The sequence below is a fragment of the Schistocerca serialis genome, chromosome 4, assembly GCF_023864345.2.
Source record: "Schistocerca serialis cubense isolate TAMUIC-IGC-003099 chromosome 4, iqSchSeri2.2, whole genome shotgun sequence".
NCBI classification, from domain to species: Eukaryota; Metazoa; Arthropoda; class Insecta; order Orthoptera; family Acrididae; genus Schistocerca; species Schistocerca serialis.
In genome coordinates this window covers 955,310,263-955,324,489 of record NC_064641.1, presented here as the reverse complement: position 1 = coordinate 955,324,489, position 14,227 = coordinate 955,310,263, and the positions used below count along the sequence as shown (strand labels likewise).

Below are 14,227 nucleotides of genomic sequence, written 5' to 3'. Positions count from 1 at the left end.
TTAAAACTGTGTGCCGGACCGAGACTCGAACTCGTGACCTTTGCCAGAGCTTCTGTAAAATTTGGAAAGTTGGAGACGAGGCACTGGCAGAAATAAAGCTGCGATGACGGGGTGTGAGTCGTGCTTGGGTAGCTCAGTTGGTAGAGCACTTGCCCGTGGAAGGTAAAGGTCCCGAGTTCGAGTCTCGGTCCGGCACACAGTTTTAATCTGCCACGAAGTTTCATATCAGCGCATACTTCGCTTCATAGTGAAAATCTGTTTCTGGTAATAATCCGTCCTTTGACAAAAAGTCTTATCCCAGAGGACTTCCCTACCTGGAGCCCATATCTTCGTTAAGGTGATCCCCATCCACCTCTGTTGCGCTTACATACTTTTCATAGCGCGTCCCGCGCCCGAAACGCCAGCTGGCGGCATCCGCCGTCGCGGTCGGCAGTGGTCATAATATTTTGGCTTATCAGTGTATGCCGAATGTGTGTCAGTGTATGGATGATATGGGGACGAACGACTTCTGGATGAGACAAAATGACTTCCCCCGAAAGGCACAGAAATCATTGAATGGAAGTTTCTGTATATTGTCCCAGTTCAGTTCATATATTACTCGAAAGATGAGTGAAACACATTTCAGGGCCAGTCGTGTTGATATCGTTAAAACTGAACAAAGCTCCAACGTCCGGTCGTATCCCTACCGGATTCTGTTCCTAGTTTGCTGTTGTACTAGACCCTTCCTTAATAACCATAATATACGGTACGTTACTTCAATAAAATACCGCACCCAGTGGTTGCATGAAAATGTATGTTACACCAGTTCACAATTCCCCTAAAAACAATTGTTGGAGAAGGTAGGAACATATTTTGAGCGAAATTGTACCAATAAGGTGTCTCGAACGAGAGTCATTTCCTCCATAGCAATCATCACGGATGAGGGAAACCTGAATCATTTGAAACTCTACACTCATTGTTCTCACATGGCATCCTGTAAGTCGTGGATCAAGGAAATCGTTTTTCATGCAGCACTTTTTTATTCGATAAATTCTTTTGGGTTTAAGGCCGCATTGTGAACTATTAAATTCCGACGTTTCGGCGACCATTGCAAGACGCCTTTCTCAGGGTATACTGCTAACTGCTGAATGAGCACTTGTTTGGTTACTTATACACTATGGAGGAGTACTGTCATCGGATATGAGGGTGAGGAGGAAGGCTATTAGGTGTTCATTTATTGGTCTTTGCATTACGTGATATCATTGGCAGAAATAGGCATTTTCCATTGGAGTTTCCTTTATTGCTTGCCATTGGTAGAAACCGGCGAATGGGAAACTAGGCGGCGACTGACGCGTAGCGTGGTATACTAACTGCCTAGTACCACCTGGGGCACGTCAGCACTGTGTGTGTAGACACTCTCCCGCTGTGGCCTACCGCGCGCCTCTTGCTTTGCGCGAGCTGTCCTTCCACAAAGCTGTGGCTGCTGGTAGCCATACGCTGCAAGTCGGTGCTCGTCTTCTCTTCAAATGGTTCAAATGGCTCTAAGCACTAAGGGACTTAACATCTGAGGTCACCAGTCCCCTAGAAGTTAGAACTACTTAAACCTAGGGACATCACCCACATCCATGCCCGAGGCAGGATTCGAACCGTAGCAGCAGCGCAGTTCCGGACTGAAGTGCCTAGAACCGCTCGGCATCAACGGCCGGACCCGTCTTCTCTATTCACGTTGTCGGGTGGCTTGATTATTTCTTTAGCCTCTCCAATATTCCACCTCAAACTAAACGGCTGTTTCGTCAGTACACGGGCCTCTCGAAATTCGATCTTCAACCTGCTCTGTTCCTGGTGTTCTGGCACCGCGGATTTACTGTACAGAGTATTTCGCCCAGAGATTCAGTAACTCCTTGTACGTACGATAACAGGACGGTGTTCCGTGCTTCGTTCTGTATCTCCCTATTGCCCTCCTCCTTTCGCGCCATAGTTTTATGTATCATCTTCATGTCGTAGCCTTTAGCTCCAAAAATGAGGCTGAGGTTCTGTAGTTCAACTTTCAGATTGGGTTCGTCGCTGATCCTGTAGGCTCTCTTAGTGAAAGTTTGCGGGGCCGATTTCTTTTGCATAGGATGGTGGTGGGAGGATGCATGCAGGTTCCTGTCCGTGTTGGTGGATTCCTGTAAACTCTAAGCTTCCCGTCAGGCCTACAGTAAACTTCCACGTCGAGAAAAAGCAATACCCCGATCTTTTCTATCTCCATGGTAAAGTGAACTTTGCTGTGCTGCTGATTGAGATGTTTGTGGAAGTTCTGAAGCTCTTCTTCTCCGTGTGGCCAGATGACAAACGTGTCGTCAGCGTATCGTAGCCAGCATTCTGGCAATGGTGCGGACTGGAGTGGTGTTTCGTCGAACGCTTGCATAAAAATGTCTGCTGCGACAGGCGATAGAAAGGAACCCATAACTACACTATCCGTCTGCTCATAGAAATCCCCTTTCCACTTGAAAGAGATGGTCGTCAAACAGGGGCGGACTGGCTCGCATATACCAAGTGCCAGGAGTTCCTCTAAGATGTTCGTGGTGTCCGTCACAGGTACATGCGTAAATAAAGACTTCACGTCAAAACTGACCATCAGATCCGTACCCGAGACTTACAAAAGTGCTACAAAGCCGACGGAGCCCTTGAAGTTTGAATCTGGGTGGCTTTCTGCACGTCTAAGCCTCGGAATCAATTCTTTCGCTAGTTTGTAGGTCGGTGAGTTAATACTACTCACTATCCATACGCCCCGATGAAGGCGTCTTGCAACAGTCGCTGAAACGTCGAAATTTTATAGTTGACAATGCGGCCTGAAACCCAGAAGAATTTTACTAACTGTGACATCGGCCTGCGGAAGCCTACGTCTACATTTTTTTTTTTTAATTACCGTAAAGCATTTGACTCAGAGCCACACGTACGCTTATTATAAACATGAGCGGCAGGGGAAATTTGTGAGTTGATAGGAGATATCTTGTCAAGGAAGGACGCAGCACGTTATTTCAGATGTCGAGTCATCGAAAGAGGTAGATATAGCTTGAGGTGTCGCTCAGAAGAGGTGTTGGGATTCTTGTTTTTCATGTTGCGTGTCAATGACCTTGCAGAGAATATTAATAGTAACATTAGACTCTTTGAGAATGCCAAAGTTACGTATGATGAAATGCTATGTGAAAAAAAACTGCACAAATGTTCAGGATTGGAATTGAAACGGCACACAATTCGGTCTTGATAATGAAGATTTCAGAGGGGTGCAAACTATTAATCTTGCTTTAAATGTTCAGTAATAAAAATTTATGCATTGCAAAAAATGAAAATAAGACCTAGTATATTGTGACTACAGTATCAATGAGTTACAGCCAGAATTGTTCAAGTCACGCAAATGTCTGGGTGTAAGCATTCATAGGGGCATAAAATGGAACCATCACATCGGCTCGGTAGTAGATAAAGCAGGTGCCAGATTGAGGTTGATGGTATACAAGGGAAATGCATTAATTCTATAAAGGAATTTGGTTACAAAACATTAGCGTAACCATCCTAGGACATTACTGACGTGTGCGCGACTTGTACCAGTGAGGACTTAACAGAAGACATTCAATATATACAGCTAAATATAGGGCGAATGATCAGAGGTTTGTTTGAGTAATAGGAGTATGTCATAAAGATACTGAAAGAAGCGAATTGAAAGACGCTTCAAGACAATCGCCGACTTTCCCGAGAAAAGCCCCATTATTCAGTTTCAAGATCCAACTTTTAAGTGATTCATCTAGGAATATATTACAACTCTTTTGCTCATCGCTGCTGTAGGGGCAGCGGGGACAAGATTAGACAAATCACAACTCGCAGAGAAGCATTTAAGCAATCATTATTCCCGTGCTCCATTCGTGAACAGGCTCAGAAAAGGCCTTAATGACAGATAAGTGAGAAATAGCTTCTGCCATATACTTCACAGTTGTTTGAGGAGTGTGGATATAGATCTAGGCGTAGAGCGTGGGCAACATAAAACTGCCCAGAAAAATATTTCACGCATCTCATAATCGGCAACCCATTTTGCACCATTTGCCCCAGGCATGGACGATGTAACTTGGGTTGCCTACCTTAGGGTGCATGAAATATTTTCCTTCCCGGTTTTATTTTGACCACCCTGTAGATCACGATCGGGTTTGGTGTTGTGTTGAATCGCGAGTTGCAAGTTCTTTTAGTCTCAGAACCGTGTCGGCCGCGCACTCACCGCGCTGCTGTGCCCACAGCTGGGGTCGCTGATGGCGGTGTCGACGCAGCCGCCGCCCACCACGACGACGACGGAGCGCCCGTCGACACGCGCCCTGCCCATCGAGGCCTTCAACGTCGTCAACGAGCCCAGTGTAAGTACACTCCGACCACACTCCTGCTGCACTGCCTCTGCTGTGTCGTGCCCTACTTGCTCGTACTAACCAGCATTAATCCTTTCTGTCCCCTCACGCTGCCACAGTGGTTTCCCGGAATGGTGAGTAAAAATTCTCGCCGTAATCGTTTATGTTAATTTAGCCTGTACAAAGATTTACGTCACTACAGACAACTCGATAACGTGTTTAGTATCGTGTTCGGAGGATAGAGAACATAGTAGAGGATACTAAACATATTTTGTGACTGAAATGCCAGCACGCAACCCGAAACTGTCTGGACCACCCAGGTGTCCCCACACTAGTAAACGCGAAAACCCCTCACACGGTCCCAGTGATTTTGATTTTCACCAATTCTGCATACAAAAGGCAACTCAATGACTCATCATCGCCCAAGCTGAACAGCTAAAGACAGAAACATGAAATTTGGGTAGGATGTTAATTTTATATTGTAGGTGTCTTTTAGGAAGTCTTTTGAGGTTTCGCAATTCCACCATTAACGAGGTGAAATAGGGGATGAAATATCTTTTGAAAATATTTCGCAATTAAGGCAATTTTTAAGAGTGAGCTACGGAAATTGGTATTTGTTATCTCGGTCAAAAATAAAGAAATACGTGTTTCAGCATGTTTGGAAATTTAACCCCTATGGGGGTGAAATAGTGAGACTTTTTTGAAAATAAATCGTTATTAAAGAGCTATTAAATTTTTTTGAAGCTACACCTCTGATAATTACACTGAACTGTTTGTGTGTGTGTGTGTGTGTGTGTGTGTGTGCGTGTGAAATCCTATGGGACTAAACTGCTAAGGTCATCAGTCCCTAAGGTTATACATTACTTAACCTAAATTATCCTAAGGACAAACACACACACACCCATGCCCGAGGGAGGACTCGAACCTCCACCGGAACCACCCGCACAGTCCATGACTGCAGCGCCCAAGACCACTCGGCTAATCCCGAGCTGCTATACTTAATTCATCAGTTACAAATAAAAAATACGTTTTAGTGTGCTTGGATATTAAGCTCCTAGTGATATGAAATAGGAGACGAAATGTTTTATGAAGAATTATATTACGAGCCCCTTTTTCAAAGCTAAATCTACGAACATTTGCATTTGGCCTCTCGGTTAGAATGCGAAATACTGTTTTTCGGAATTCATCCACTATGAGGGTAAAATATGGAATGAAATACTTTCTGTAAATCTTTTGTCATGCAAGCGTTTCTGACGCTACGTCCGTGAAAAGTTGTATTTGGCTTCTTTGGTAAAAACAAAAAATATTCCACATGTCACTGTTTATTGAAATTCAGTCCTAGTGGGGTAACGTAGGAGGTGAAATGTTTTATGAAAATAGTTGATTGTGAAAACATTTTTAGAGCTAAATCTACGAAAACTGATATTTGACTTCTTAGTTAGATATAAAGAAATATGTCTTAGGGCATGAATGTTCCTACGGAAGTATCACCACAAAATCGCAAAAGGTATGAATCACAAAAACCTTGGATTCCAGCTACCAGCATTGCTTTTTGGTGAGGAGTACATTCCGAAAGACCACGTCTCTGTTGCCTCATAAAGCCTTGCAATTTTTGAACAACGTAAAAATGTTATGAAAGAAAAAAAAATTCCAGAGCGTACAGACTAAGCAAGCAAAACAGCAGTTCTAATCTAGTATGTAATATATGTCGAACTACGGTTCGTGATACAAATAGTTAGTAATACGCAGGCTAAAATCTGTTAAGCCCGAATGTTGGGATGACTTTTTCAGTTTCATAACAGAAAAAAGTTCACACGCATACGTTGAAACAAACACTGAACTAACTTTACCAACTTGTCCGTTCAGTCGTGGATACGCTTTTTGGGGCAACATTCTATAAGATTTTTGTAAATTCTTGGATCGACTAATAGGTCATAGAGCCGGGTGTTACACTGCATGTCTATCGGCTCAAGTCACTTCTCTGTTTTCCCTCAGCTCAGTTCCTTCCCTAATCACGCCGTCTCAGTGCTTGATGTTGTGACAATGTTCCAGAGAATGTTTCTAGAGGTCGTAATAAAGCGATGATGTATTAAGCACTTTGCATTGTATTCGAAAAGCAATTCCCATTCAGCATTAAGTGATGTGTTTTCTCCACCTTTTTCTTGTTTTTGAACAATTGCGTGACACAGCAGTGTTCCTAATTCAGAACAGAACTCTAATATACCACAGTTGTTATTGTCAGCAAACTGTGAACATCCGACTGCCTCGCTCCAGCGGCGTTCCGGCTGGAGCCTTGCTTTTCTTCTCCTGTCCCTCCTCGTCCCTCAGCACCACTCGGCGGAAAAAGCGCTCAGAGCGCTGGACAGGAGCGCGGCCGGAACGCTATTTGGCTAGGCCTGGTCTAAATAGTGCCAACTCACTTTTCTTAAAACACACAGAATTCAATTCAGTTTAGTGTGAAAGTTACTTCTGAAGGTTTGTTAACATTTCCATTGGCTTACAGAGAAAACTGAAAGAAATATGAGAAATGTTCTCGACCATAGCTTTGAATATATAGGGTGATCAAAAAGTCAGTGTAAACTTGAAAACCTAATAAACCACAGAATAATGTAGATAGAGAGGTAAAAATTGACACACATGCTTGGAATGACATGGGGTTTTATTAGAACAAAAAAAATAGTATTGCTAGACGCATGAAAGATCTCTTGCGCGCGTCGTTTGGTGATGATCGTGTGCTCAGCCGCCACTTTCGTCATGCTTGGCCGCCCGCGATTATTCGCTTTGGGGTTACCTGAAGTCGCAAGTGTATCGTGATCGACCGACATCTCTAGGGATGCTGAAACACAACATCCGACGCAAGTGCCTCACCATACCTCCGGACATGCCTTACAGTGCTGTTAACGACATTATTCCTCGACTATAGCTGTTGTTGAGGAATGATGGTGGACATATTGAGCATTTTCTGTAGAGAACGTCATGTTTGCTTTGCCTTATTTTGTTATGCTAATTATTGCTATTCTGATCAGATGAAGCGCCATCTGTAGGATATTTTTTGAACTTTTGTACTTTTTGGTTCTAATAAAACCCCATGTCATTCTTAGCATGTGTGTCAATTTGTACCTCTATATCTACATTATTCCGTGATTTATTCAGTTTTCAAATTTATACTGCCTTTTTGATCACCCGGTATATAGGAGTTTTCAAATATTTTCCAGCACCAGACGTCGATTGGAAATATTCTGCATGATGACGGGCTCTATAGCCTGCAGGATGACAGAAACTGTTCCGTGCGTGGGCGTCCGCCTGTATACCCTCGCCGCTGTACAGCCCATGGCGGGTCTTCCAGCTGTCCTAGAGCAAGGAAGCGTGTCTCAGCCCGAATCAATGGAGCGCACTGTCAGTTCGGAGACAGGTGTCCGTGCCAGAACTATGCCCGGCATGGTAGGAGACCCAGAAAACCTCACGCGTTGTTGGGGATGTTTTGCACTTTTCCAGAATTACCAGTGTAGTATGATTTTTGAGGGCTGACTTTGTGCAGTCTTGTTTTTTTGAACCACTGAAATTATCAGACTAATACTGAATTTTCGTGAGAATTTTTTTGGTCCTTCTGCAGAGCTGGAGTGTCGTGTTCATCGGTACGAGACTGCTTAAAATACGTAACTTCTAGTTTTCAGCTCGACGAACTCGTGGTTGTCTTAAGATAAATGTATGGTTATGGTTTTCCAGAATTTTAGTGCTCTTGTGCCGGCCGGTGTGGCCGTGCGGTTAAAGGCGCTTCAGTCTGGAACCTCGTGACCGCTACGGTCGCAGGTTCGAATCCTGCCTCGGGCATGGATGTGTGTGATGTCCTTAGGTTAGGTAGGTTTAAGTAGTTCTAGGTTCTAGGGGACTGATGACCACAGATGTTAAGTCCCATAGTGCTCAGAGCCATTTTTTAGTGCTCTTGTGCAGTATGCTGTGGGCTTTCTTTCGAAATTTTAATATCCTTTTTATGTTCATGCTACTTGCAGGTAATTTTTTTAAAAAAAATCAAATATTTTGCAAGCCATAACGGAAATTTGATTTTACTCCCCAGAGGCCACTGAACTAGCGTCAGGTCAACAGAAAACGGATCTAGACATTGTTAAAAGATATGAAAATGGTATCTGTTCTTTCGGACATGTCCGAAAGGACAGATACCATTTTCATATCCGAAAGAACAGATGCCATGGGTGACCGTGCAGCTCTCTAAAATGAAATGATAATTAAATCAAGACCTTAAGCTGTCGATAGGCGTTTATATACATCAACGGGAACAGCTAAAAATGTGTGGTCTGACCGGGACTCGAACCCGGCATCTCCTGCTTAAATAGCAGATGTTCTATGCATCTGAGCCAATGATGGCACAGAGCGACTGCAGGGACTTATCCCTTACACGCTCCCCGTGAGACCCACATTCCCATCTTAATGTCCACACACTACATTCGTAGTTCCCCTGCCCATCACACTCATTACTCGTGGCAGAAAATCTTACCGGTTCCCGTAAGGGTTCGGGCAATGCGTGTGCCTCCACACAGAAGAAGAAGGTCAATGGTCGGTTATCCTTAACTATATTGAAACGTAAACTTACTTTCAAAACATTTTCTTAAGAATTTACTTTATTTACTAGCGATTCATGTAGAACATTAACACATTTAATCACACTATGTGAGCGTGGAAGTAGTTGCCAGGGAGTAACTGATGGAAAAAATTACATTTCTTACAAAAAATTGAAATGTTATTCCTAAAACCCCTTTTTTCTTTTTTTTGAAACAATAAATGAAACAGGTTTAAAATTACAATCAGAATGCATCCTCTAAATATCAAGTTACAATAGTTACAATTACTCAGAGGCAGAAATAACAATTTTTTTATTATGACAGTAGGAGCCTTCGGGCTGGGAAGCTTGCCGCTCCCTTTTGACACGGCCGTAGTCACGACCGCTCACAACAATCTCTGAAAGACTACACTGGTGCAAATCTGCAACACACCAGACTACTTTAAACTAAAATTTTTAACAACTCACAAAACACATAAACTATGCACCCGGTAGGAGGGATGGAAATGTTACAAAACACTCACATTAAAAGGTACTTGCCATCGAAAGTGCAACTTGTTTTTAAAAGAAAACTCTTACGATGGAAGGGTGGCAACTTTATATACTAAAATGACCCTTTTAAATAAAAACCCATGAAATGCAGACTTACATAAAATGTACAAACATGCTCTACATTACACGTATACCGCCTCTCAAGATGATAGGCAAGGTAAAAACATATTTCAGGGATTCGGCCTTTACATTTTACGCTGTAAATTCGTTAACACCGAATCCGACAAACATGACAGAGGCAGCTATTAACGTACGGCAGACCGACAGACAGACAGACACTAACTACCTAACACATGCTGACGAGAGACAGACGAGCAAGTTGGGGACGAGAGACTGACCAAGAAAACAAGTGGAATGTAACAAGTGAAATGAAACAACATATCTCGAATCACTTAACTTCTAACAAACTGCGATGTCTGGCGAAGATCTGGCGCAGCATCCCCAAAACGCTCTCCGAACCGTCCGCTGCCAGCCGCTTCTCCCGTCTCACGGCGTCGCAGCTCGCACCGGCCAGCCCGATGTCGTGGTTTGACTCCTGTTGCTCTCGTGTCGGCCGCGAAGCCACTACGCCTCGCTATACGGCGCGGCCACTGGACTCGCGTGGTGACCTCACATGCGCCGACGCTCCAGGCGGACAAGTCATCTTGTGTCTCAGTGCGCGACCGACCAACCGATCGATCCAGCCGCCAATCGCCACTGCCTGAACAGACTCGAGCAGATTGGCGGCCTGACACACACTAGCATTCCGGACGACAGACAGACACTAACTGGCCCACACTGACGCGGCTGACCAACTGACCAGACTCGCCGAAACTCAAGACTGCTGACTTGCCGAGCTTATAGCGCCCCTTAAATGCAAGAGAACAGGCAACTTTTCCCCTTTCCCACCTTAGGGAGACACCAAAGCTCCGATTGTCACGGCGGCGCCACCGCCAGAAACGGCGGCGCGCTCTTCAAAACAGCAAGTTCTACCACGGCTCATATATGAAGATGGTATCTGTTCTTTCTGATATGTCGTGCCCTCGGTGGCTGAGATGCATAGAGCGTCCGTCATGTAAGCAGGAGATCCCGGGTTCGAGTTCCGGTCGAGGCACACATTTTCAACTGCCCCGTTGATGTATATCAACGCCTGTCGACAGCTTAAGCTCATGATTTAATTATTATTGAAGAAGATGTCTGAAAAGAGATACCAGGCTAAGAAGTTCATTCTTGAGCTCTGGTTACTACATGCCACTTGGCTACGAGGGTTCCCCAGAAAGTAACGCACCGCAAATAACGCACACAAGAACGGTGTGCACAAAACAACGGCGTGTGTGACCTGTCGGTACCAATTCTTTTCCTGGTGGCGGAGCTGGTGTTTCACTGTGTGAATCACCTCCTCATTCTCCTCAAAACGTTTTCCACGAATGGCATCCTGTAATCGCCCAAACAAGAGGAAGTCCGAAGGGGCTAGGTCAGGGCTGTAGGGTGGATGGGATGACACCGTCCCGCCCTGTTTTTCGATGTGTTCAGCAACCTCACACTTGCGTGGGACCGAGCATTATCTTGTTGCAGTAAAACATCTTCTGGGTTGCTGTGACGCCGACGTCGCCGGAAGCGCGTCTAGAGTTTCTTAATGTGTTGACATATGCTTCTGAATTAATGATACCGTCTTTTGGCATCCCATCAATGAGAATCACACCTTCACAGTCCCAGAACACGGTTATCTCGACCTTACCGGCGGAAGCAGTTGCTCTGAATTTTTTCTTCTGTGAGGAGTGGGAAAAGCGCCATTCCATCGACTGTCGTTTTGTTTCGGGCTCAAAATGGTGAACCCATGTTTCATCACATGTCACAATCCAGGACAAGAAGGCCTCCCCCCACAGTTTCATAACGTTGCAACAAATCGAGACAAATGTTTTTTCTGTGAGATTTGTGATCGACCGGTAGACACTCCAGGACCGATGTTGCAAACACTTTTGAATATCCAAGAGTGCGGATATTTGCATCCACGCTTCCTTCGCTGACTGACAGATGCAGCACAAACAGCCGAGTCGTAATGCGTGTGTCCTCGCGGGTGATATCAGCTCGCAGCAACATGTCAGATGTGACAGCCGTGTATGGTCTCCACGACCGCTGCAAATTGTGGAACTCCACCTAACCGCCTTATGATGCTATCACCCTCCGTGCCCAGCGACTAACTGTACTTCTGTCGACAGAAAATGTTCCGTAGACCGTACACAAGTGTATGTGAAAATCCCCCACAGTTTTCTTCTCTGCAGTGAGAAATTCAACGACGGCACGTTGCTTGTAACGTACATCACCTACAGACGCCAATTTGAAACTGTCCTACAGCTACGCCAACTGTCGGAGCCGACGGGAACTTGGCGCGTCCAGTAAGAATACTTCAAATGAAACATACGTAACGTTTCGCAGTCGTAGCATTGTTTTCGGCTGAGGAAAAAATGCGGTACATTACATTCTGGGCAACCCTCGTATATTACTAATCAGCTAAACAATCATCCAATCTTGCTTGCAGGTTGCCCTTCTAACGGCTGCCGGGGCCCACAAAAGTTTGATTATTAGTTTTTCTTTATTTATAATACTTATAGAATATAAAACTTTAAAATCTGCCATGGTCTTATGATTAAGAAATATAATCTTACGTTGCAGGTTTGAAACAATAAACCCAGTATTAAAGTTAGGAACCATGTTCTGAGGCAGCGTACCTCGCCGCACGCAAGTTACGTAACCAGCACTTGACGATGAGAGAACTTTACACATAGTTTCAAAACTTTTTCTCGCTGTCACCACCCCTGCGCCGCACAAAACAATGAACGCCCTTGCTACACTCTCTCTGGTCATTTACTAAAACTTCAACATCAGGCATGGCATTTTAATTTATTACTTTGTTACCACTAACTCTATTCGTAACACATTTTGCAGACAGTATCCACATACAGCACCGAATGTACTTGAAAAACTATATCATTGTGCAGCACACAGATCAGGAGATATGTCATAAACATTGATATGCGTGGAAAACCAGCTTTTCTTAAAACGGAGCACAAATTACCCAGACCATATTCGTCCATTGGATGACCCGAAACTAATAAATCCAAGACAAATGGGGTTTTCCGCCTTCAGTCATAAAGGTATTATATCCCTATCGCCTACATTCAACACAGTAACACATTTTTAAAGAAATAAGACGTTTGAAGCTGTTTTGATCTCAAGATTCCGATGCTTTTAAAGAATCGAGGATACTGATGTTATGTAGCAGAATACGAAAGGAACAGTTTTCATCTGACTGCCAATATTTAGACGACAGCGTCATAATTTTATGCAACTTAATAACATAGCGATAATGTCGAAGCTAGGAGTCCTCTAGGTTCTAGTGTTGCTAGTTCTGGATCACAAGGTTCCGGTTTCGATTCCCGGCCAAGTTGGGGATTTTTCTCTGTCTGGTGACTGGGTTTTTGTGTTGCCCTTATCATTCCATCATCATTCATGAAAAGTGACTGGATTTGTCTGTGAACAGATAGGGAATGTGTACGGGCGCTGATGTCCGCGCAGTTGAGCGCCCCACAATACAAACATCAAGCTAGGATGTTGTCATATGGCTCGTGCGGTGCAGTTAAACACCCGTTTCCCGACACTACACTCGTGGAACTGCTGAGCACCGCCTAGAGCAATACGGGCAAGACCTCCGACATATTGTTGATTTGTGATCACAGGCAGTTTTACACTTTAAGGGGAATTGGATATGACCTGTAGGACAGGGCCTTTTGTGGTACAGCCACGTTCCTCTGATATAGGGCCCTTCATCTATTTCCTATGGGGACAGCTAAAGAGTTGGATGCACATGATTACAAACGCCGCAGAACATATGTTGTTTACAGAAAATAGTTACTCACTTCAAATGGTTCAAATGGCTCTGAGCACTATGCGACTTAACTCCTGAGGTCATCAGTCGCCTAGAACTTAGAACTAATTAAACCTAACTAACCTAAGGACATTACACACATCCATGGCGGAGGCAGGATTCGAACCTGCGACCGTAGCGGTCGCTCGGCTCCAGACTGTAGCGCCTAGAACCGCACGGCCACTCCGGCCGGCTTACTCACTTCGTGACATGAGTACGAGTCTTGTGATGCCATACAGAATGCGATGGTTTTCGACAAAGTGTGAGTCGTAGGTACTGATTTTTTTAACTGCTCTTGAAGGAGATACTTATGTAATGGTGGATTTATTGCGTTACCTAGCTTTAGAAGCCAATGTATGTGAATAATTTTTTTTAATTATAGTCAATATCCATAAGTGTAGCAGTTGCGAGCAATAAAAGTAAGATGACTGGTTTTGGCAGCTGCAGGAATTTGCCGCTATGGCGGCGGTCGGAGCTTTCACCAGCTGGGTGGATGGTATACGCCTGCACCTTCAAAAAATGGGATTGGTGGCAACCTGTAGGGAGCGCCGACGGCTGGTTCTCACGTGCTGGGCCGTAGAACTGGCGGCTTCCTTTCTTCCACAGGGGTTGCCTGCCATGGCACCGACACAACCTCCAGAACGGAGGGGTTTTCTGTATCCCTGCGCCTCCCACTACCACATCTGTTCAAACCTGAATCTTTATAGCGGTCGCCGTCGTCTGGAACGAATTATTACCTCCCAAAACAACAACAGCTGAGAACTACTTACAGCTCCAGCTCATTCATTGGGAGGACCAGCAGTTGCCATCTCGCTTGCAACCACGTCTTCGTAATAAGTAATTGGA

At 44.6% G+C, this 14,227-nt stretch overlaps 1 protein-coding gene across 1 annotated transcript in view; it reads left to right on the top strand.

Annotated features, from left to right (window-relative positions):
• LOC126474854 (collagen alpha-1(XVIII) chain-like) overlaps positions 1–14,227 on the top strand; it is a 513,154-nt gene that overhangs the window by 433,563 nt on the left and 65,364 nt on the right. The window contains exon 17 of the mRNA XM_050102334.1: positions 4,248–4,361. Coding sequence (XP_049958291.1) covers positions 4,248–4,361 — 114 coding nt within the window. The remainder of the gene's footprint in view (positions 1–4,247; positions 4,362–14,227) is intronic.